General features: G+C 38.8%; 1 protein-coding gene across 3 annotated transcripts in view; it reads left to right on the top strand.

The window, feature by feature from the left end:
• The window catches only part of LOC311091347 (NACHT, LRR and PYD domains-containing protein 3-like), a 233402-nt gene that overhangs the window by 12083 nt on the left and 194790 nt on the right, over positions 1 to 26529 (top strand). The window contains exons 5-14 of one of the 3 annotated variants that reach the window (XM_084127250.1): positions 4913 to 5041; positions 5273 to 5386; positions 5525 to 5605; positions 5741 to 5854; positions 6363 to 6458; positions 6661 to 8388; positions 14388 to 14477; positions 18537 to 18710; positions 19759 to 19929; positions 20327 to 20500. In XM_084127250.1, the coding sequence (XP_083983376.1) occupies positions 4913 to 5041; positions 5273 to 5386; positions 5525 to 5605; positions 5741 to 5854; positions 6363 to 6458; positions 6661 to 8388; positions 14388 to 14477; positions 18537 to 18710; positions 19759 to 19929; positions 20327 to 20500 (2871 nt within the window). The remainder of the gene's footprint in view (positions 1 to 4912; positions 5042 to 5272; positions 5387 to 5524; positions 5606 to 5740; positions 5855 to 6362; positions 6459 to 6660; positions 8389 to 14387; positions 14478 to 18536; positions 18711 to 19758; positions 19930 to 20326; positions 20501 to 26529) is intronic. The other 2 variants (XM_084127251.1, XM_084127249.1) reach the window with 2 other exon arrangements.

Below are 26529 nucleotides of genomic sequence, written 5' to 3'. Positions count from 1 at the left end.
ACGGAAAAGCCTAGGACGCTCCCAAAACAGATTCCAATTATTTACAAAGAGCAGTTTCTGCTCATTGCACCATGACGTTAACCATTCATTTAGCGCGAATAATCTACTAAACTTGTCATGTCCTAGACGGTACGTGGGAAGCGGTCCTGACACAATGATCGTTATATCAGGCGATGTGCTGCGTACCGTATCGATCAGATTCCTGAAGTCTTTATTCAGAACCTCCGTCTGGCGCAGCCTGATGTCGGCCCCTCCCGCGTGCAGGACCACAGTTCCGACGCGCTCGTTTTCGTTCAGAATCTCGGGAACGTGAGCAGCGATTTCAGAAACACGAGCACCAGGAAAGCAGTGACTGTGCACCTTATTTTTACCTAATATAGCGCGTACGTGTCGAACGATTGAATCACCGATGATCACAGCATCGCGTTCTGTTTCGCGAAGAGGGGAGAAGCGGTTTTGTGTGGATAACTCGAAAACCGGGAGAGTCGGAGAGGGTCTTGGTCTAGACCTGACTCGTGTCTTCCGCTGCGGAAATATCCAGGGTTCGTGGTGGCGTGTTGGAGCTGGAGTGAACGAGACCATGGCCGGTCGCGACCTCGGCGCTCGGGACCGATGCTGAGTAACGCACGGAGTAGACGAGGTCGGAGTCAGCGGGTTAGTAACATTTATCTCTGATTTGTGAGCATCAGCGCGTGATGTTTCAAGAGCTAACCGCCGGTCTATTAGCTCGGCTTGTCTCACTAAAAGGTCGTGGATCTGTTTCTCAACAGCTTCCAGCTCAGACTGCAACGCGTGCAGCTCAAATGTTTCCTCACCTGCACCAAAAGGTAGACTACTTACATCTGATATATTATATGATGGACAGTAAGTTAGCAACGAGGCTACCAGTGATGCTATCAATACTAATTTCTGACTAACGTCTTAGATATAATCCGTCTTTTAGTAGTACGGGTGTAGAGTAGACGCACGATAGGCGAAGAAATGTTTGTAAAAAGTGAGTGTTGAGAAGAACGCGTTCAGCCGTGATCCTCGGGAGTAATCTATAGCCGCGTTTCCATTACAGATTTGCGCAAATGTTTTGCGCTATTATCTAAATATCGATAAAAAACTATTGCGAAATGACGGCGTTTCCATTAACCGATGTTATGCGACTAAAACGTCTTTTTTTCTCTCGCGATAAGTCATTCCAAAAATCACGGCAACGGACGTTGGTTATAATATCACAGCCACCGCATTAGACATTATTATTATTATTAATGGAAGGAGACGTGGCGTGTTATCCAAGCATTAATGGCAGGGAAAGACCCCCGAACGACACATATAAGGAGTTTCTGGGTGTTTCGCCCTCATTTCTGCTCCGAGGATTTGATTGTGGCATTTCTTTGAGATTTAGAATCCAGTATTCCTATAGGCTAATTATTGTTTCTTTTATAAATTTAATAAATAATTCTGTCTCGTATTCTGTCCAAACGATCCATGTAGGCTACTTTTGTGTCTATTTGTTTTTCCTTTTTTAACCCCTAATTGAAAAACGAAAAATTAATTGGTTGTTGTCTTTTTAAAACGCAAAGTTGAACACCAAAATTTTAATTTGAACTGGCTACACCAACTGCTGCGCTTTGTTTATGACTTTTTGCCCCTTTATTAAACATTTAAAATATTCACAAAATTAATATGGAAAACATGTCGATTTTACTGGTTTTCTAAGGCCAAATTAGAAACTGGAATTGATGTATTTCCCGCAGTGCTGAATGAGAAGAGCTATTAATATAATTAATAAACTATTGTTTTCTAAGTGTCGGCTAAAATCACATCTCCATCTCCGCTGTTAAGATGCGCTTTTAGAGAGAAATGCAACTTTCATACGGATTAGCCTACATAATCAGAAGGTATTAGCTTTCGATTCGAATTTGTTCGTTTTAAAGTGGACATTTCAAGCTTTAGCCTACATAGGCTATATTTTGTTTCAGTTCTCGCGCTCCAGTTTACGGAGATCATGAAAGTGCGTCTGATTGGAAAATGCAAGTGTTCGCGCCCGCGCCTCCGTGCATGCAGTGCGCGCTCCACGCTCAGCTTTGTTCCTTTTTTTGCATAAAAGCGTCTTCTAAATATAGCCTATTAAATGTTATAATAAAATAATATAAAATTATTATTATTTGCGTAGCTATACATGGACTTCAAACACACTGCGTCTTCTAAGTCAGGTGACTAAATGCGCAAAAACTGTTTCCATTGCAGTTTTGCGAAATATTCCTTTTTCGAATTGCCTGAAAAACCACCTCATGAGAGCGTAAAAACTTTTTTGCGATAAATGGGAGTTTTTGCGAAATTGACGTGTTTCCATTAAGCGTATTTTTAATTCGCAATTTCAATTTGCGCAATTTGAAGGGTAATGGAAACGCGGCTATGGATCACTAACAGGCTTGAGACGCGTCTGCTCAACAGTCCGCGCTGTAACTATGAAGTTTGAGCAGTAGTGCTTCTCAGTGAGGAAAAGTAGAAAATGTTTGTTGTAAGTAAGTTTAAAGAGTAAAATCAAGAATTATAAATCAAATCGATCAAATCGATGGAGCTCCAAAAGACAACAACGCGTTCAGACGCGACGCATGCGCATTCGACAACCTTTAAACAAGCTTTTCGACAACATGTTACAAGAGCACAGTAAGGTGGTTTATCTTTAAAGGTCAGCAAAACATTGGTCTCTTTAGTCGGTTGAGCCTTCGTCCTCCATTATGGCATTGAAAAGAGTCATGTGATCGTGGTTGATGTTCACTTGAGTTGAAGTCATTCTATAATTATGAACGCCGCTAGCGTAGCTTTTTTTTTTTTTTTTTCTACTGAATTTTCCATCAGATACCAGGGACACCGAAACACCGGGGAACATGAAATTTGGTGGGCATGTAGCCCCACTAGACTTTTATGGAAAAATTTCGTTTGGTCCCCGGGGGCCACTCCCCCCCCCCGCGCTGGGCCCCCCCAAACCCAAAAAATGCAGTTTTTCCTAAATAACTACCTGAACCGTGGCACCGAGGATGAAGAAATTTTGATGGTATGTTGGTCTTAAGGGCCCACATCAACCTAGCCCATAATCACTCATTTGTGATTTGCGCCCCTCCCATAAAAAATGAAAATGCAATATTATTCTGCTTTAATCGCCCCTATCTTCAGTTGAGATGTTCAGAACTGCACCATATTTCATGTGTATGATTAACTTGACATCCTCTGGGGGTATGCTAAGTTTCGTAGAATTTCATCCATGGGGGGGTATAAAATAAATTCATTTATGTGCACATTTAGTGACTGTACACTCATCGGCCTGTAGATGGTGGTGTTGAGCGAAGGGTTGCTGGTTTAGGATGATACTGTCACTAAGGTATTTTGGGCCTAATTTATTTGTCCCGTGCGTGACCTCCCGTGTCCCGTTTTTTGACAAGCTGATAAACCACTGACTGATACAACAGCAACAGCAGCAGTGCTGACCATGACACTTGAGAATGATCACCAACACCTGTCATCATCCAATCACAGCTTTTTTTAATCACTGTTTTGAGACAAATCATTGTTTGATTTGCGAACATCCTCTGCCGTCTGGTCGCTTCCGCTTCAAGCCGGACTCGTCTCGCGCTAACGGTAATTTCCTTTCACTGTCCACGTTTTGATTTCGGCTAATCAATTTTGGCGAATGCAAACAACGTGATTATTGTTCATGAGTCTAACATCCAGCTACGCAAGAAAACATGTAATCTACCTGAGGGAATAATATGCTCAAAAAACATTTCTGATTATTATTAATGTTTTAAAGCTTTTAGAAAGTACATAGAAAGCTTTTGTAACATTATCTTAACTGTCACTTTTGATTAATGTAATGCATCCTTGCTGAATAAAAGTAGGCAATTACTTTCTTTATTTTTTTTCCCAAAAAATAATCTTACTAACCCCAAACTTTTGAACTGTAAGCTTAGTGTATAATGTTAAAAAAGCTTTCTATTTTAGATAAATGCTGTTATTTTGAACTATGGTTTGTTTGTAATGTGACTTTTTTCATGTATGACATTAAAATGATTTTTAGAATTAAATACATAAATAGGTTAAGCAATACAAATGAGTTTATGTCTGATAACCTTTTAAACACAAACTTAACTGCAGACACTGAAATGACGTACACTGTGTGATACAGTACAAATATTTTGAGTGTCCCTCATTTTCCTATAAATAACCACGATTGTCCCGCATTTTCCTTTTCTGAAGTTGGCAACCCTAACTGTCACACACAAACATGCAGGAATACAAACAAACGCAAGCATGCACACACACTGACATCCACACGCACAGACACACACCCATACACACATACAAATCCACATGCACAGACACACACACACAAACACACACGCACACACACATGTACACACGCATACATACATGCACAGACACACACACACACAGACACACACATACACAAACACACACACATATACACACACACACACACAGACAGACATGCACATACTACTACTTTTTTTAGGTATATACATAAACACGCAATACAGCCAAATTGCTCCACGTCATTTATTTTTGTGGAAAGCCAGTGCAGGCCTGAGCGGCGGTCATATTTTGTACCGCCATGCGGTACATCTAGTTTTATAGTTGTTTTCAATTTGTTTGTTTTGAATTCCTAATATTACCGTTTTTCTCAGTCGTTTTGGTATTTTTTTTTAATCATGCTTAACATTTGCAAACCAGTAAGTTCATTTCTCAAATAATTATAATCAAAGTTTGAGAGACAGTACAAAACACCACTGAGTTACAGATGTTAAAGCAAAAGTGTCACAACACTCCCTGGTCTTTCATAAGACAGAAGATTCCTGTAAAAGTGCACAACATAAGTCTGTATACTCTTTATTTTACTTAGTTCTGAACTAACCAGTTCAGTTGAGCTGAAGAGATCAAAACCAGACTCCAGCTGTGTGTCTATGAAGAGTGACAGGTCAATGGATTCACCAATAAAGTTTAAGAGTGGAGACAAATGGCCTGATCTCAGGTATGTCATTTCTTTAAAATATATACTTATAGTATTTGATTTTTATGAAATTATTATAAATATAAATAAAATTGTTTTGAAACTAACATGAAATATTAAATAAAAAGATCATAAAGTTTCCTCAAAATGCTTTAAGATGAAAGTGTTTAAATTAATATGGTTCCTCTAATAAAGAATGAACACAGTAATCTAAAGGATTAAACTGAATCTGTTCTCTGTTCTCTGTTCCAGTTCAGTCCAGCAGGAGATCTCAAACCCAGAGTCCAGCTGTGTGTCTATGAAGAGTGACAGGTCAATGGATTCACCAATAAAGTTAAAGAGTGGAGACAAACGGCCAGATCTCAGGTATGTCATTTCTACAAAAGTTATGCTTATAGTATGACATTTTTGAATTAGAAGCTAAATGTATCAATCAGTCAATAATCAGTCAATTACGTCAATATCAGTGTGTCTGATTCATTACCCTCTTCATTCTGATTTAAGGTCAAATCTTCCATCAAGACCAGTTGAAAACAAAGTTGTGTACAAGCCTGTGATGCAACCACTAGACTTTAATGAAAGCATGTAATATTAAATAAAAAGATCATAAAGTTTCCTCAAAATTCTTTAAGATGAAAGTGTTTATATTAATATGGTTCCTCTATTAAAGAATGAACACAGTAATCTAAAGGATTAAACTGAATCTGTTCTCTGTTCCAGTTCAGTCCAGCAGAAGAGCCCAAACCCAGAGTCCAGCTGTGTGTCTATGAAGAGTGACAGGTCAATGGATTCACCAATAAAGTTTAAGAGTGGAGACAAACGGCCTGATCTCAGGTATGTCATTTCTACAAAAGTTATGCTTATAGTATGACATTTTCGAATTAGAAGCAAAATGTATCAATCAGTCAGTCTAATTCTAGCAATGACATCAAGTAAGTGTAAGCTGAAATTTTTTCCACCTTTATATAATGGAGTTGGTGTAAAATTAAGCAGATTCTGCTGGTTCAGATTTGTTGAAAGCTTCACAGTGTCTGGTCAGAACAGTGATGCTTTACAGCAAGATATACTTATAGATATACTTATAGTATTTGATTTTTATGAAATTATTATTATTATTATACAGCAGTTTAATGATCTGGATTTGAACTGAATAATTCTAAGTTGAAATCCTGTAAGTTTCAGTCTATTAATGATTACCATTGTGCTCTTGTGTAAAGCTCTATGTATTGTATTATTAATACATTCACACACTGTAAAAGCTGTTGGTCTGTTACTCAGTTAATGACACAATTACATCAATATCAGTGTGTCTGATTCTTTACCCTCTTCATTCTGATTTAAGGTCAAATCTTCCACCCAGACCAGTTGAAAACAAAGTTGTGTACAAGCCTGTGAGGCGACCTCTCGACTTTAATGAAAGCATGTGTCCTGGTTTCAGGTAAAATGTAGGACTTTTTTTGTTGTTTAATTTTAGGTGCTGCAATTCACTGATCACTCAAACACATGATTAATAATTGAAACATTTTAGAAACCTAATGATGTTCTGTGTCCCATAATACAGCAAACAAATAATCAGTTTTGTAATTTATGGCTATTTACTTCTCTAACTTTTGTAATAATCTGGTATTTTAATCTTACAGCCAAGACTCTAAACCTGCTGAAGTCCTCAACACATTGAGATCAAATCTGAGACAGAAGTTTGAGTGTTTGTATGAGGGAATATCAAAGCAGGGAAACCCAACACTCCTGAATGAGATCTACACAGAGCTCTACATCACAGAGAGTGAAAGTGGAGCAATCAGTAATGAGCATGAGGTGAGACAGATTGAGACACAGTCCAGGAGAGCAGAAATGGGGGACACACCGATCAAATGTTGTGACATCTTTAGACCTTTACCTGGACAAGACAAACCCATCAGAACTGTGCTGACAAAGGGAGTCGCTGGCATTGGAAAAACAGTCTCTGTGCAGAAGTTCATCCTGGACTGGGCTGAAGGGAAAGAGAATCAGGACGTCCAGCTCATATTTCCACTTGCTTTCAGAGAGCTCAACTTGATGAAGGACAAATCACTCAGTCTTTCAGATCTTCTTCATTTCTTTTTCCCTGAAACCAAAGAAATGGACATATTCACTGATAAGTATAAAGTTTCATTCATCTTTGATGGTCTGGATGAGTGTCGTCTGTCTCTGGATTTTCAGAGCGATGTGAGGTTGTGTGATGTGACTGAATCAGCCTCAGTGGACGTGCTGCTGACGAACCTCATTGTGGGGAATCTGCTTCCCTCTGCTCTCATCTGGATCACCTCCAGACCAGCAGCAGCGGATCTCGTCCCCTCTGATTGTGTCCATCGAGTGACAGAGGTACGAGGCTTCAGTGACCCACAGAAAGAGGAATACTTCAGGAAGAAAATCAGTGATCAGAGTCTGGCCGACAGGATCATCTCACACCTGAAGTCCTCAAGGAGCCTCTTTATTATGTGCCACATCCCAGTGTTCTGCTGGATCTCAGCCACTGTTCTAGAGAAGATGTTGAGTGAAGCAGAGAGTGGAGAGATTCCCAAGACTCTCACTCAAATGTACACACACTTCCTCCTCATTCAGACCAACATCAAACATGAGAAGGACTATGAGAAGAAAGTGAAAGATGAAGACATGATTGTCAAACTGGGGAAACTGGCTTATCAGCAGCTTGAGAAAGGCAACCTGATCTTCTATGAGGAAGACCTGAGAGAGTGTGGCATTGATGTGGCAGAAGCATCAGTTTACTCAGGATTGTGCACTCAGATCTTCAGAGAGGAGCTGGGCTTGTATCAGGGGAAAGTCTTCTGCTTTGTTCATCTGAGCATTCAGGAACATCTAGCAGCTCTATATGTGCATCTCTCCTTTATCAATAATAACATCAATGTGTTTGACCAGATTACCAAACCAACTTGTGGAGACAAAGTTTCACTATCTGATCTCCATCAGAGAGCTGTGGATGAGGCTTTAGACAGTAAAAATGGGCATCTGGACCTTTTCCTTCGTTTCCTTCTGGGTCTGTCAGTGAAGTCTAATCAGAGTCTCTTACAAAAACTAAAGACACAGACAGCAAACAGCTCTCACAACAATGAGAAAACAGTTGACTATATTAAAGAAAAGATCAGTGAGATTCCCTCTCCAGATAAATACATCAATCTGTTTCACTGTCTGAATGAACTGGGTGACCTTTCTCTAGTGAACGAAGCTGAACCTCATATGAGCCGTGGAGGATTACGCAATGTGAAACTCTCCTCGTCTCAGTGGTCAGCTTTAGTTTTTGTGTTGTTGTCCTCAGAGGAGACACTGCATCAGTTTAACCTGAGGAACTTAATTGGATCAGAACATGATGAGTAAGTAACGTACAATCATTACAGTCTAAAACATAATGAACAAAGAGAAACAAAGAGATCAGAGGTGTTTAAATCACGGGGCACAGATTGATTTCTGCGATATTGTACATAATTTTTGTGTGTTTCTCAAACGGAGGCTGTGTCCTAGTAATGCTGCATATCTCGGCTGCCACGTCATCAAGCGCCTCTGAAGGCCGTCTCAGTTTCAAAGATCCTTAGAGGGCATCCTTTGTTTCGCGTCTTCAATTCAGCTCATATTTAAGGATGCATCAAGTGTATCCTTCATGTCCTTCAATCACCCACAATCCTTTGCACACATTCCAATTCACGAAAAAGAATTTATGGAAAACGAGTCGGCTAATATAAAGATTTTTGGTTGCACTTAATTTTACAGTATGTTCACTTATGTGTACTTACAGTGTACTTACCTAAGAAAGTACTGGTTAATTTAATGTAACTACATGGGTAAAGGTTAGGTTTAGGAGTAGGTTCAGGGTTAGTACCTAGTTATTATGGTTTCCGGATGGCCCGTTTTCACTGTTGCACAGCGGTTTCCTGTATGCCTGAGTGGATTGCGTTTGTTGCTCCGCATAGGGCTGGGACGATTACCGCATTACCGCAATACCGCGGTCACGTGACGCCTACCGCGGGTCTGAGCTTGTCACCGTCATCACTGCAAAAAAAATAAAATAAAAATAAACACTGGCCTTCACATATGTTCAGGTTGTGTCTAATGACATGGATTCATTGATTCTAATGACATAGATTGTGTCTTACATGGATTCAAGGTTTTCTATACAAAACTTATCATCAAAAGATGGAGCAAATCCAACCTTTCACAAGTTGGGGAGCACAATGTTCCATGACACATAATAACATTCCATTCGTAGGCTATTGACTATAACCCCTTATTTACACTCTGTGGCGTGTTACGGCTGCGACGTGGCTACCGGAGCTGATCATGCCCACTCTAGTTACGGTACAGATCCACTTTTGCGACGCAACGCCTCCCCACATTTGTACATTGATGGGTGTTTACCTCTATGGGCGTGGTTTTGACCAAGCGGGAAATGTTGCGTATTAGAACAGAGAACCTGCAAGAGACTTCCCCCCGTCTCCATATGCTCTACTCTATAGTCGCGTCGCGTTCAACGGAATTCATTTGCATAAAGATGGGCATCGGCCAGCTTTTTGACGCGCAGCATTTTTCCAAATGAAGCGCCGCCTTCCCGGAATGCTTTGCAGGCGCGTCAAAGTCGCTTGACGTCACCCATAGGAATAAAGTGTCGCACGGACAAGTGGATCTGTACCGTCAATGCTTGTGTTTACACCAGCCACGACGCAGCCAAGATAGGCGCCTAGTCTATTTTCGACAGACGCCGCATACAAGCCGCACTGTAAATACAAAATAAAAGTACAAAAAAAAGTCAATTTCAAAATAAACACCCTGTGCAGACTCCCAATTATATTGCAAAATGTCTTATAGCCTATAATTTGAAGCCCCAAAAGCAGGACCTAAGCTTTTAATTGCACATGCTTAAATATATTTAACACAATTCTCTCACGTGAAGACCGCGTTTGTCAACCCTCGCGGAGTCGCGGCAAGTGCACAGCACCAGGGAGTAATCTTGACGGCACTTGCAAGAAAATGGATAAGTAGGCTACATAATCAAATTCACAAATATTACACCATTTAAACATTATTAAAAATACATAGGCTACTGAGTTACTAAAACAATCTTTGTCAAAGAATACACTTGTATGTCAACAGTTTGAACGTTCTTGTTTCCATTTGTTTAATTTCAAGATCTGTGGTGAATTATCCTTTGTTGCTTTTACAGCTACAAAGCTTGAGCACTAAACGATATTCAAAGTCACATTGCATGCTTTTAACATTAAATAAAGCACATAAACAGTATCTGCGATTATCATTGCCACACTTTGTTTGTTGTTCCAGATGCGATGTCGCAGAAAAAAAAACTGGGGGATTAGGGGGGGTTGAGGTTTAAAGCGCTTTACCGCAATACCGCAGGAATTTCTTGCTTTTCAACCGCGATAAGAAAAAATCCATACCGTCCCAGCCCTAGCTCCGCATTGCTTTTAATCTCTATTTTTTTTATCTTTCCTGCCGTTTATATTGCTTAATATAACTTAATCATCACAACATGTCTGATATTATGTAATATTGTCTGTCACATTGAGGCTAATATTGCCTGCCATCCGTGCTTAGCGTCTTTACAAGTCCATCAAACAACTGTGGTGACTCGGATCTACTTTTTTTAGGGTAGATTTTAATTGAATATTTTTATACATTTTTCATTGTGCTTTATTTTATATCGTGTATTTTGTTGCTTTCATTTTATATTGTGGATTATTTTATATGGTGTATTTTTCTTGTTTTATTTGTTTCTGTAAAGCGCTTTGAGATGTACAGTTAAAGGCGCTATAGAAAATAAAGGTTGTTATTATTATTATTATTATTAGGGCTGCACGATTAATTGTATTTTAATCGCGATAACGATATCTGCCTCTCTTGATTAATTAAGACCCTGCACACACGCACTCTACACTGCGGAAAAAGCACTGATCTCCACAGCGATATTCTGTTTGCATGAAATTGTTAAACAGCCAGTCTGTTTCTTCACAAGCCAGTTGTGCTGTTTGTGTGACTAAATCTGTTTTTAAATGAGTTTCACTGTTCTATTTTTTGAAGTTTAAGGTTTTATCAGTTCTCATGGTGTGAATCAGTTGAAAACGACAGCCACTGACAGTTTTCAGTGTGTATCAACAAGCAGACTATTTTCCTTTGCAGTACGAATTTGCTGAGCGATCTGGATCTCTACTTTGTCTCATTTGCAACCGAAATGTGTCGCATAGAAGATCTAATGTGAAGACACATCACAAAGAGCTCATCAAAATCATGCAATTTGTATTGACTTGCTGTCTGATGAAGTTGTCATAGTTGGTTAAATGAATTAGATGTGCCACCTACAGGCCTTTTAGGTGAAGTGTAGGTTGGTAAAGAATGCGTGAAATGGCCATTAGGCCTATTACATTAGCACTTTTGATAATAATGCAATTATATATACTGTATATATTAGTGTTGTCACGGTACCAAAATTTCAGTATTTGGTACCAATACCAGTGAAAATCCACGGTTCACTGTACCAATTTCGGTACCAAAGCTTAATTTTGATTAAACTTACATATATTAAAGTGTAGCCTATATCGTGTTTTATTTGACTTGACTGTACTTTTATTTAATCCAAAACTGTGTTCATATTTAATTTTAAAAGGGCTTTTTAAACCTGCTAAGAATTATCCAGCCAAGAATAAGCCTAGAACTGCTTTTCTGACTGACTGATATTAATGACATAAATAGGGATGCACCGACACTGATACCAGTATTTGGGTGTTGGTCCGATACTGTGCTCGTAAAACTACCCAGATACAACCGCACCCGATACCACTTTAGGGGCCGTTCAAATATCACATTTTTTGCGCGTGCAAAATCTTTATTTCAAATGTAGGCTATGCCCCGGCGAGATGTATACATCTGAACTTCTCATCTCAACAGGTCATGCGACAAAAAACAACCGATCAGCTTCAGCCTTTCCGTAACAACATCGAAAGCTTGGCCAAACAGCTGATCATAGCTGTACAGGGCGGCTTTTTATTTCTCATCTCCATACATATATCTAGTAGTAAAGCTAATGCAAGGGTCTTTTGTGAAGCCAACACGGAAATTAATTAAACTGCAGTTCATCGACTGGCCACAGTTGGACAGGCTCTAAAAGGGAGTCAATTCCATATATCCCCTATGTTAAAATGCCCAACTTTACAGCAGAAAAAAATGTTTACAGCCTGGAAAAATATTGCAGCCTTCAGCCTTTACAGCCTTCTATATAGCTAATTTTGCCCTTCATGGCAACTGTGAGGGGGGTGAATTTTTGTATAGCTCATCCGTTTAAATTATATTAAGCCTTAAAGTTCTGCAATATTAAGGGCGTGGCTACCTGAGTGACAGGTGGATTGCGGCTGCTGTCACTGCTAGCCATTTGTCTGCTGTCTGTTATGTGTCACGTCACCTCAGCTAATTCCAGCCACTGAACTTGGCATCTCTGCTGAGTTTGTGCTTTTTTGGGGGGATTATTTCCTCTACCCACGCCGTTGGATTCCGTCGTTGTCAAATATCGAGAGAACAACCAGTTGTTTTTCAGTTGTTTTCCTCTGTGAACATGCAGTCATTAATGTCTGACAATTTCGTTGCTTTTTGGAGTTTTCAGATTTAAAAACATCTATAGATATAGAGGCTACACTCGTTCTGCGGTACCGTTGTTCTCACGGAACAGATAGACTATATATGCTTATTTAACTTTTTATTAGTGTTAAATAAAAAGTACCGTCAGATGAAATCCTGCAGGTGTCCATGCAATAGATGCACATCCTTGAATGAGCGTGGATTTCTAGTGCATTTACTTGAAGTTCTGAGGTAATATCTGTGGTGCGACCCATTTGAGAGGCGACCAAAATCAGAATTCAAAATGGACTGAATAAAGCTCTCTACGAACTTGACAAGCGATGCCGCGCTGACTGACATGTATGCGCATGAATCACTGTGTCACACACACACACACACGTGCGCGCTCAGATCAATATTGTAAGTTACTGCATAATACATTTTTAACTAACAGAATAATACAACATCACGAAACACAGTCTCACTTTTAGCTATGTCTTTTAACTATTATAGTATTTCTAAGGGCAAAAACATGAACTTTAATTATTGGCTTTACATCAAGTCAGCTGTCACTTTAGCGCGAGGCCCTGTGCTGTCGCACACTTGGCACAGTACTTGTAACTGTACTGCCAGTAGCATATAGCATTAGCTCCTTACCCTGAGCTAACATGATCACGTCGAGCTAGCTGGGCATGGTTTCAGCAACCAGGCTCCTCAGCTCCACCCACGTCCCTCCTCTTTGCCCATTTTCTGTTATCTGGGAGTGATGCGGATGAGTGACGCACCCAAGATCAAAATGCGGGAGACTCCCGGTAATTTTGGGAGAGGTGTGATGTCTGAATATGGGAGAGAATTCACTAAATTATTGTTTTCTGAGTCACTCCTGAAATTGCAATGGTTGACAGAGATAACCAAAGCAACGGATGGGACACAAAAATATGATATGTCAAAATGGATCTGTGCACTGTTGTAGTGTAAATGCAGACTAATAGACCGGCCACAGCAACATTTACAAGAAGAAGAATAAACAAATCTGCGTTGGCTTAATAAATTTAGTAGCTTCCACAGTTAGATACTCAAAAAAAAAAGTTTATTATATGTGGCAACAGTTGTCCGTGAAGGGCTGCTGCCTTTACTTTCGTTTTGTATTCGTTTTATTTTATTATTAAAAGTCTTTAAATGTTTGCTGGTTCCCGCCTCCTTTCTCCCATTCTTTGAAATTTGTGCTTGCAGAGTGTTATGTTTGATTGTTTTTTGTTTCTGATAGATAGACACAATGTTATCCACCATTTAATCATATTTGTCGGAAAATTGTGGTAATACAAACAGTAATTGATCACAAAATCATGGATAATTTTCCTAAGGGGTGGTGAACCATCTTACAAAAGCACTTGCTTACAAAAGCTACAGTAAACTAACACACTACGTCAATACTGTAATGTTCTCTAAAGCAACCCAACATGGCCTCACCCCCTTTGTTGCGTGTTCCCGGAGGCAGGGTTTATGTAAATTTTAGGGTTTGTGATGTCACCAACCTGGGAAGAAGCTCTTTGTAGTCCCTACCAGCCGTTTGTTGTAAACCTTAAAAAGCGATTTCTGTAAAAGAAAATATCTTTGCATTGAACTTTGAGCGTTGTAACTTTGCAGATACAAACAGCATATGTAGTATGCTGGTATTTAATGTAGTATTTACTTATAATATTAATTATTACTATTATAAGCATTAATGATTAACTTATTTTCTTTTATTTTCAAATAGTGATGCATTTGTCACCCTGAAAGCACAAAACACAGCAGATGAAGTTCTTCAGAAGCTGCTGCCTGTGGTTACAGCAACTAGATCAGCAGAGTAAGTAACACTGATAACAATCATCACTGTTAAAACATTCGAATTTATAACATAATAATTTATAACATTATAAATGATTGGTTTAACAAAAACTATGAGTGTCACACTTCAGGTTTTAAATCCTCCAGCTATCTGACCTGCTAGGCTTCTGTTGTAAGAGCATTACTTTAAATGTTTTTCTGTTCATTTTTACAAACTGAGAAATTATTAAAATGAATTACTGTTATGTTTTAGCTAATGTTTTAGCTGAGGTAAATATATGTTCTCTGCTGTGAGTTGAGGTGATTGAGTGATCCTAATATTCATTCATGTTTATTTCATGCTATAACTAGTAGTAAATAGGAATAGATAACCTGTTCACAAATGAACCAATAATCAGGTAACAAGATGGGCGGGGTTAGACAATCGACAGGAGAGCACATGGCACAAGGAAACATACATAACAAGCCATGTACTCACAACAAACATGACTAAAACACAAGCACATGGTCAGTAAAACAAATCACAAGCTATGTGCTCACACCAAAACAAGACATGAACACACAGCTAATGATAACACTTATAAGCCATGTGTTCACACAAAACATGACAACATGAAAGCACACAGCCAGTGAAAAACAAAAGCTGCGTGCTACACAGCACAAGACAAAACACGACATGAAACACATGGCCAATGAAAACACGAACCGCGTGCTACACAGATCACAACAACAGGCACGGACAGAAGAGCGTATGGTCCGAGCGAACTTGAAACCGCACACTCACACGACAAGACAGAGCGCACAAGAACTAGCGAAAACTCATCCTGTGCGCTCACAACAGAATACAAACAAGTGGAGCATGAGTGTCTGAATCCCGACACAGAACTGAAGCCAAACTAGACCGAAATGCCGGGATAACAGTAATTAACAGAGATGGAAACTCATGTCGTACTTAAGTCGCAAAAAAAAGAAACTTGTGACTTGACTTGGACTCATGAACGAGTGGCTCGAGACTTGACTTACACTTGAAGACAGAGACTCAAGAAAAACAAGTCATTTTGGTCTGTCTGTCTGACTCATTCCCACAGATCGGTTTGTTGAGTCAGGGTATTATGTTTTTTTAACGTCCTTCGATGAGATGTGAAATCGAGGTCCTGACTCTCTGTGGTCATTAAAAATCCCATGGCACTTCTCGTAAAGAGTCCTGGCCAAATTCCCTCCATTGGCCCTTGCCAATCATAGCCTTCTAATAACCCCCATCCACTGAACTGGCTCGATCACTCTCTCTCCTCTCTACCTATAGCTGGTGTGTGGTGAGCGCACTGGCGCCGTTGTACTGTGGCTGCCGTCGCATCATCCAAGTGGATGCTGCACACTGGTGGTGGTTGAGGAGAGACCCCTAATACGATTGTACAACGCTTTGGGTGTACAGTAGTACATATGAAACATTACTCATCATTGCTTGAGAACCACAGCAAACTACGGCAACTCGAATAGCTCAAAATACACAGCATGTTTTTTTTTCTCGTGGTGACCGTCCCTACATCCCAAAATAGTATGTTATATAGTTTAAAAGTAATAGTTTTTGATTTGCGAATAAAAATTAAATGAATGATTTAACCCTCCTCTCCCTTAGGGTATTTTGGGGCCCTGAAGTAGTTGACATGCCCTGACATTTGTGCTTTTTTCAGTTGCTTAAAAACATATTAATGGCTAAAGACTGATTACACTGTATTCAGTACAAACAGTAACAGTAATATATGAGCAACATGTACATACAAGTTTGTAGTTTTGAGAAAATAACGTTTATGCATGTTTTTTTTTTTAAAAAAACTAAAATTTTAAGTCACTGAAATAAGGCCATGTAACACATAGTAAACATTTGTTTACAAGGCTTTTTAAAACTGGATCTTGTTGCCTAGAGTTTTTTTCTTCAAAACAATGTGAAAACCATCCTGATCACTCCTTCATTCAAAACAATAGTCATTTAACTTTTGTAAGACACTTAATTGTCAGAATGACTGTATGCAAGGAGGGTGTGAACCATCATGAATAATACTGTGAATCACACTTGAAGAGACAAAGACCCTCCCCTGGGAATATCAATGAGGAATGTGACAGAGGGAACTAAAGAGAATGAATGTGAGGAGACTTAATGATTGAATGTATTGTTTTGGCTTATTCACAAAATCAAGTTTAAGTTTAAAGTAGTAATCTGACTATACAATTTCTTTACACAAAGACTTTTACTTAAAAACTTTAAACCTCCACTACCGTTCAAAAGTTTTAGAAGTTTTTTTTTTTAAAAAAAAGAAGTCTCTTCTACTCACCAAGGTTGCATTTATTTGATCCAAAATAAATCAAAAACAGTTTATTTTTACAATTTAAAATAAATGTTTTCTATTTAAATATATTTTAAAATGCAATTTATTCCTATTTTAGCATCATTACTCCAGTCTTCAGTGTCACGTGATCCTTCAGAATTCATTCTAATATGATTTGCTGCTCAATAAACATTTTTGATTATCAATGTTGAAACCAGTTGTGTAAAAAAAAAAACAACAGGATTCTTTGATGAACTGAAAGTTCAAAAGAACATTTATCTGAAATAGAAAGATTTTTTAACATTATAAATGTCTTCTTTACTGTTACTTTTCAATATCAGGCATCCTCATTGAATAAAAGTATTAATTTCTTTCAAAAAAACAACAGCAACAAAAAACTAAACTCTTACTGAGCCCAAACTTTTGAACGGTAATGAATAATGTTACAATAGATTTCTATTTCAGATAAATGCTGTTCTTTTGAACTTTCTATTCATCAAAGAGACCTGAAAAAAACTTGCACACAACTGTTTTCAACTTTCATAATAATAAGAAATGTTTCTTGAGCATCAAATGAGCATATTAAAATGATTTCTGAAGGATCATGTGAAACTGAAGTCTGGAGTAATAATTTACATCACAGGAATAACTTGCATTTTAAATGAGCATATTAAAATGATTTCTGAAGGATCATGTGAAACTGAAGTCTGGAGTAATAATTTACATCACAGGAATAACTTGCATTTTAAAAATATGTCCAAATAGAAGTCTGGAAATATTCCAACGAATATAAATAAAAACGTACTAATCCGAAATTTTAGCCACGGCTGGATCAAGTCGCTGTTCAAAATGCAAACGTTCTGTCCCGCTCTTCTGAGGAAAATGCGATCTCTTCGTCATATCCAGGATGAGCCGAAGAGCTTCCTCACCTGTGCAGCGTGCCATTTTCCAAACACGCAGGAAAGTGAATGAAACTTATGATGAAACTTAATGATTTTTAAAGCATTGTTGGGGGTGTTTACCATTTCCCATAGATCACCTCAACACATTATCTTATAGCGCGCTCTGCGTGTGGGTGTAACCACATTAACGATAATTAGCTGAGCCTGGAGAAACTGTACATCTCTTTAGTTTCTTACAGATTACATGGCAGTAGAATATTTGTTTTAAATGTGAATTATTTTATTTCAAAGTAGATATTTCAAGCTTTCTTTAGACGTATGTTTTATGTTTGTGTGATAAGTATTCGCTGAGTTTCAGTTCATTATTCAGACAGCGACAGCTGAAAGTGCACCCTGTTTATTTTCTTTATTTTACAAAAACACAAGGATTTGTTGTTATTGCGAGTGTACACAAATAAAAGAAGACCCTTTATAGTTTATAAAGATGTATAAAAACGTATATGTATGGCCAAAAAATGTGTATTTTGAAGTTGTTCAAACGCGTTCTTCGGGCTCAGAGGGTTAAGTAACACTTTGTGTGCTTTATTAGACATTTTTGAAGTGGAAATAAGTTTTGATATTTCAAAACACTGTTAAATACAATAACTAGCTGAAGGAACTATTGCTAAAAATATAACAAAGACTTGAGACTTGACTGGACCTTAGCCTTTAGGGACTTGTGAACATGTCTGGTAACTAATTATATTTACTCAAATACTTCACACCACTGGCTTTGGGATATGGCCCTATATGTTTTGCGGCCCTCTATGTTTTGATCTGAGAGAGTGAAGAGTGTGTCATTGTTCTCTACAGGTTGAGTAAGTGTGGTATCACAGATGAAGGTTGTGCTGCTCTGGCTTCAGCTCTGAGATCAAACCCCTCACACCTGAGAGAACTGGATCTGTCTGAGAATAAACTAGGAGACTCAGGAGTGAAGCTTCTCTCTGCTGTACTGGAGAATCCTCATTGTAAACTGGAGAATTTGAGGTAAGATAATCTCTCTGATAGTCCCATGATCTGGTGCTCAGAGAGACACATTTTTAGCAGCCTTCGAAGGACGCACACTCTGAATTGGGACACAGCTATAGTGGTTACTCCTTGTAGCACACTCCTTACAAGCATCAGCTGTGGCTGATTAACTGCAAGACAAGTAGAGTGAGGGAGAGAGACAGAAAGCACATGGCAAAAACACACCCACACAGGGTAAAATGCACACCCCAAAACATATATGCATGTTATACTTTCCCAGGACAGAACAAAATGATTAGATGAATATCAGCTACAGCTGTGCACTTACTGAATGAGTACTGTGCCACTGTATGTCCAGCTGATTACACTGTATTTTATTTTTGCATCCTCCTTTTAATTCTATACTAAACTCAACTGGCACTGAGAATTGGGTAAGAGACAAACATAAATTACTTATTAGTTTAGTTTGACATGTAATTAAACTCAAGGTTCTGTGGGGTGCGGACTGGATCGATTCCATTCCTAGAGCTTCCGAACAAATCTTTGGGGTGCAGACTTGTGGGGAAGTGAACCCGAGGTTATTCCCTGAGTCAGTCCTAGAGCTCCTCCTGTCCGATCTTAGGGAAAAACCAGGTCTATTGGAGACATCCAATAGATTTCATAGGCACGCCAAAAGAACACCACAGACACAGTGTAATCACCATCAGAAAATCTCAGAGTAAAACAGGGAGCTGTGAAAAATATGATACACCAGTGTTTTGCCAGATGAGAAGTATATCTATGTATCATGTTTTTACTCTTTTAGTTCCTTTTATAACTGTATCATTTTTAGCTCTTTTAATTCCTTTTATAACTTTTAATTTTCCTTGCTTTTATTTTGTGATTATTTTAATTCCTTTCTGTGTAAAGCACTTTGAATTACCATAGTGTATGAAATGTGTTATATTAATAAACTTGCCTTGCCTTGCCTTGCCTACATTATATCATACAGAGATGCTTTATCAGTAATCTTTAAAACATATATGGGTTACAGAGAGAGTGAAGAGTGTGTCATTGTTCTCTACAGGTTGTGGAAGTGTGGTGTCACAGATGGATGTTGTGCTGCTCTGGCTTCAGCTCTGGGATCAAACCCATCACACCTGAGAGAACTGGAAGTGTCATACAATAAACTAGACTCAGGAGTGAAGCTGCTCTCTGCTGGACTGAAGAATATCAATTGTAAACTGGAGAATTTGAGGTAAGATCCTGTCTCTGATAGTCACATGATCTGGTGCTCAGAGAGACACATTTTTAAACAGTTTGTAGTTAGACCAAAACAAAACGAATGAAATAAAAATAGTACACAAACAAATAAACACTAACAATAAACATGATGATGAAAATATAGGTGCAGAAAGATAAGCAAAATGAAGAATATTAATTTCTGATAACTGAGGAGTTAATTTAATTCAGATTTATATTGATCAAATTCATATTTTCTTGGTGTCTGTCTCATTCTGTAACACTGTTAGTGTGAACATGATTAGATGAATATCAGCTACATTATAGCATTCAAAGATAATTTATTAATCTTTAAAACATATATGGTTTACAGAGAGAGTGAAGAGTGTGTCATTGGTAATTGTTCTCTATAGGTTAAGTTATTGTGGTGTCACAGATGAAGGTTGTGTTGCTCTGGCTTCAGCTGTGAGATCAAACCCCTCACATCTGAGAGAACTGGATCTGTCTGGCAATAAACTAGGAGACTCAGGAGTGAAGCCTCTCTTTGCTGCACTGGAGAATCCTCACTGTAAACTGGAGAATTTAAGGTAAGATCATCTTTCTGATAGTCACATGATCTGGTGCTCAGAGAGACATATTTTTAAATAGTTCATAGTGAGACCAAATCAGAGTGTTTTTAATAATTTAATAATTGATTTTACATGAATTGCAAAATTCAACATAATCACAGTTAATGTGTTTGAAATCTGCTAAAGCTCTCTCATCACTTCAGTGGCAAGGCAACATAAGGCCAGGGTCGCACTGGCCCACTCAAATTGACAGCTGCTCCCCCCAATCAAATGAGACTCTAAATAATTTACTTGTAGGAAAGGGGCAAAATCACGCATAAATAACAGTAATAATTGCTCAAATACATGAATTTAACGGATGTCACTCCCCAAACTTTGCAGTGTGTACGTGGCCGCTGGTCAAGAATAAAAAACAAAAGATTTATTTAAATTCTAAATGGATTATATATAGCCTAGAAAGTGCGTGAAGAGCATGCCCTTTATGATCACTAGAAAGCTGTCATTCATCTTAGTTCATCACGATGAAAATCTCACAAAGTTCTGTTACAATCAATGAAGCTCTCCACACTGCACAAATAATCTGTTTTTTACATAATGTCTACACTTTGTTGTAATGAGAGGATTTACGAGCGTGCAGAACTCAGCACCGGACAAAAACTCTGACTTTGACCGATGAGTGGATTCTAACTTAAACACATCTGATTGGCCATTGTGTTCAAGAAATCTACAGACATGTCTGTGATTTGCTACATTGCTCAACTTTGCAAAACATGCTGTAATTGATGCTCTGCCTATGATTATTTATCTTTGTTTATTATTATGTTCATTGGTTATTTTATTTATAAATGGATTTTGTTGTTTTCATCAATCTGTTGGCTGACAAAAAAATCACATTTAACTAATCTTGATTTTTACTTTAAAAAAAAAACGTAATTGTCATTATTTTTATCCCATGTGTTGTATAATGATGTAATCTGAGAGTAGGCATTGAGGTCGGCTCTATTTCACCAAGGTCCGCTCACTTTAAAATTCCTGGCCTCGCTACTGCATCACACAACACCTTTGTTGGAGAATGTTCCCTTTCAAAAGCTACACTCAATGCTGCGCTAAAGTGCTTTGGAAATACATCTTTGTATGACCAGCTATGAATAACATGTGTAACACGTCAATGATATTGACATTGAACTTGACAGCCTCAGACGGTGACGTCATTGGAATGCATGCTCGTCAGAGGCTATAATTAGATGTGCCGTAGGTGCATCCTAAGGTTTCTTTGTCTTCAGAACCATACTGTTTGTGTGTGTGTGACAAGCTCTCTTTCTGTCTCCCTGCTGGGAGTTAGTCTCGCTATGTAGTGCACAGAAAACTCTTTCTTTCTCCTCTCATTCTTTGAAGAAGAAATGGAAAGAGAAAAGAATAATGAGCGATGTGCAAGGTAAGCGGTTTGTGTCTCTGTGTTCACAGCTCATGCCTGAATTCACACCAGTCTTTGTGTGTTTGGGGGAAGAGCATGCAGCTCTTGTGTTTGAGCATGGTGAGTGCGGGCATTGTGAAACGTTAAAGTTAAAGTGCTTCGGCTCGCTTTGCTTATTTCCAAGGATTAGCACCCACTTTGAGATCATGGGGCTCGCGTGATCTGGCTGAGAAGCAAGAAACGGGTGAGTCCCTATCGCTCACTCTCTCTCCAGATCACAATGTCCTCTCCAGATCACAATGTCCTTTTGCCTGGCTCTGAAGCGTGCCCCTGCACTTCATCGGCTCGGGCGGAGGACGCTGAATCTCTCGTTTCGGTTGGAGTGGAATGTGAGTTTGCCGCCTTTGACCTTTCCTCCCACAATGACAAAGTGAGAGGAACTACTCGAGATGTTGACTTGTGCATTGATCAGATTGCAACTAGAATGGCCACAGGAACAAGAGCTCCTCAAATGCTCTAAATTAGAGGACAGATTTCTGTCGGGTGGCAAGGAGGAGGGACCTCAACAACGGTCTCTCCTCTTCTTTGAGGGAGTAAGGGAAACCTTATACATTGCGGGTCTTTGTGCTCTCGATGTCTACATATTTGAGACATCGTGGGCGTGAAAGCACACGGTTATACGATGATGCCTCAGGTTGCAGAGACACTCGTGAGCTATCTCTCCCTGGCATCTGCATCTGCATCATCATTAAAGAAACCAAATCTCCCTACCAAGCCGTGCAGGACAACTTCCATCCTGGTGGGGAAAGTGTTTCAAGCAGCAGGTCAGGCTGGTGGTGCGCTGCACACCATGGCGGTGTTACAGGCATACCAGATCTGCTGAAGGATTTGAGTGCGACTGGTACGATCGACGAAGAAGCTTTCTCTGAACTTCGTCGAGACGCAGAGTTTACTAAGCGACAGCTCGTTCAATGGGTGCGCCCCTCACCTTACAGTCTGTTTGACAGTAGTCGTCAGATTCCGGGAGATGAAGAAACATTAAGTGGATTTTGTGAAGTTTCTTCCTCGCCACACTTAAGGGGAGGGGCTGTCGGCCACCCAGGTCTGTGGGGGTGGTCCCCCTCAGGACAGGGCACATAAAGATACATCAACCAGCTCTTTCCCGGCATCCTCACGAAACCACTCCAACACCCCCGCCACCTCTGGTGATGTTTTGCTTCTTGCTATCTCTCAGGACAGAGAACATTTAACATCCCCCCCAACAGGAAGTATTGAAATTGGAACCCCTTTCAGAGAACTTGGCAGCATGAAAAATATTGTCGTTTATCTCTTCTTGGGTCTTAAAGACAGTTACAAAAATGTTTATTTTTTAAATAATAAAAAAAAAAGTGTCCAGAGGAGAACAGGCCGACTGAGCCTGGTTTCTCCCAAGGTTTGTTTCTCCATTCTGCTGATGGAGCTTTCGTTCCTTGCCACTGTCGCCTTTAGCTTGATTAGTTGGGGGCACTTCAATTTTAATTTCACCACCCTCTGAATTTCAATGACGTGGTCTCCACTACCATACCGGAGCAGGTGCATTTGCTGTCACAAGAGCTGTAATCTCTTCTCTCCCTCTTCGCCTCTCAAGGGACAGCGCAATGTCCTCTCTGCTTCTCCCTGAAAAGCGGGAAACGAGATGCTGCACTTCTTTGCAGCACTGAGGATGTCCTAAGACCATTCTTCAGACAAAGTGATACCTGAAGATGCACCTCTGACAAGCATGCACTCCAATGAGGTCACCATCTGAGGCTGTCAAGTACGAAGTCAATTTCATTGTGTTACGCACATTATTCACAGCTGGTCATACAAAGATGCATTCCAAAAGCGCTCCAGCACAGCATCTCGTTCCCGCTTTTTCAGGGAACAGGGTTATAGTAAAGTAACCTGAGATGATTTACACACAACTAAACTAATGGAACAAAAAATAGTACACAAACAAATAAACTTTCAAAAAACATGATGATAAAAAAAGAGGTGTAGAAAGATAAGCAAAAGGAAGAATATTAATTTCTGATAACTGAAGAGGAATCTCATGAGCAATGTTATATATTTTGTTGACTTGAGAATTTGCATTATCGCAAATGTTTCCAAAAATGTTTAAATCCAGAGAATTCTGGAATTTTAACCAGTGTAACAGCCTGTGTCATTGTGTCGCTGTGAAAAAACGCTGATTCTTTAAAAGATAGTAATGAAACAAGTTGTTAAGCTCCACTTTTCAAGGCTGAGCTGACCAGCAATGCGTTGCATGGGTAACGCTGAAGCTGACGCTTAAATGGCATTGATTCAATGCGTGACTCGCTGCTTTTTGATTCCCGCAGCTTCCTCGCGCTGTGGAATGCTGACCAGCGCTGTCGCTGATGCCATTCATGGTAAATCCCCTTAAACGTTAAGAGGATGACACGACAAATATTTTGCTTTCCTTGGTCACGGAAAGCTTTTCTTTTGAAAAAAGAAAACATGCGAATATCGCGGTTGCTACGGTTACTTGCATTCCTCTGCGGTTGGCTTCTCAGTAGCGCGGTTTTACAATTTTGCGGTTATCGCGACAGCCCTAATTGCAAGCACCGATGGGAGTGGAAAGTTCTACACATGATCAACTGATGACTTGCAAAATTAAAGAACACAGATGCAGTGGGATCTTTCCATGGTGATTAACACAATCTACCAAGAGCAGTGCAAATTAACATCTGGTTTATGGTAAATCATGTTGCAAATACCAGTAATTTGACTAGTACAAACCTTAGTAAATCACCTTGTGTGATTCATTTAAATACTCTCCTCCCAAAAATTCTGTGTCTGAAAGGGAAACTCTTACAAATATATATGCAATAAGGTCAGCCGCAAAAATAACCCTGTCCACACCTTTTCAGTTCTGATTTTTCACTGCTTGTCTTTAGTAAATCCTGACAGTAGTTTTTTAATGCTAAAAGAGGGTTTGCACTGGTACTAGCTGTTAGTAAATCTAGCCCTATGTGTTTTATTAGACAGGTGAGCAACTGTTTGGTTACCTTTATCGTCAGAAAACTAATCATTGTTATATAGCTCAACACGGTTAGTCTTGTTGTTTGTATACCTTGTTTTCTTGATTTACAGCAAGTAACATGTTTGTACCAAGTGGCTAAAATAGCATAATCAGAAAGAGCTATATTTGTAGTAACAGCAATACAGCATTTTCTCTACCAAACAATATATTTTAAAATTAAGGCGAGACACTACAGGTGAATAGGGTAAAATTTTTAACTAGCAGATATCACCATGAAACTTTCACAGTTGATTACCTACATTAAGATGAGAAAAAAATGTATTACAAGTTTTCTGTAATTTAATGTTTAAATATGCAAATTAGGCAATATCTAATCAAATATGCACTAATTTGCATATATTTAAAAAAACGAAATCTGAGTATTGGATAAAGCCAGGTTAAAAATTATTTTTTCAATGTGTTCACATATTAGATGGGAAAAAAATTACAGAGGGATTTATGGATATCTACTTTTGTTATCCTGTAAATCATAAAATACTGTCAATAGCCTTAAAAAAATGATTTTCGCCATGTTTTTTGGAATAAAATGTTATATAAATCAGGCTAGGAATAATATATTTACAAATCCCTCTGTAAATGTCTTCATAATATAACTAGGTACAAGACTGGAAAGTTTGGTGTATATAGGTGCTACTGAAGTGGAGATTTCGGACTTGGAGTATGAGAGAACAGTCATTTTGAGAAAACAGGCTTTAAAGATTTTTCATCAGCCAATGAGATTGCGCATTCAGCCCTTTTACTTTCACGATTGGTTGCTTATAAAAAGGAAATGACCATATTTGGATCCGACAGGATTGTACACAAGAGAGAGAGCTTCCTAACGGTGCTTGTGATGACAGGCTGCCAGCAGAGATCGCGGAGCAGCATGTTGATTAAGAACGCAAACTTTTGTTGAATTTATGAGAAATCTACAGACGCAAACAGACAAAGTGTAATAAAATAAAGACCTAAATGTCTATTTCTGACTTTTTTTCAAGTCTGAAAGAAGACATGTTATTAAAGACAAATATCCAAAAATCTCAAAATTGACCAGTAAAAAAAAAATGATGTTTTTGCCTTCCGTGTCTCGCCTTAATTGTATGCCATTTAGCAACACAAGTCATCCATCTTTTATTAATATGATATTCTAATATCAATCTAGCTTACTGCAATGTGAAAGTGTCTCATGCCAGCCACCAAGCAGATGCACAGAGTAACGTTATAACATAACTTTCAACACAAAGTTGAAATTGTTTTCACCAAGTAAAAAAGCTGTGCTACCCCACAATTTTATTTGGTCAAATAAAGTGACCTGTATGAGTAATTCAGCACTTAAGGCTATTTCATTAGAATAGAATAAAATAAAATATTGTGATTTTAAGTGATCAAACGTAACTGTAACAAAGTTCAGGGAAGGAAGACGTTAAATATAACTTAAATCGTACAAATTAACATAAACAACAAAACAAAAGAATCAGCATTGGCTGACTGCGGCAAATAAGCCACATTTATATTGCTCAAATTCACCTTTTCTCTTTGCCTGTTTTCATCTATAACACTGTTAGTGTGAAT

Source organism: Abramis brama (assembly GCF_963993115.1).
Source record: "Abramis brama genome assembly, chromosome: 10".
Classification (NCBI taxonomy): Eukaryota; Metazoa; Chordata; class Actinopteri; order Cypriniformes; family Leuciscidae; genus Abramis; species Abramis brama.
The sequence above is the reverse complement of the archived record's forward strand: the minus strand, read 5'-3'. Positions and strand labels throughout refer to the sequence as shown.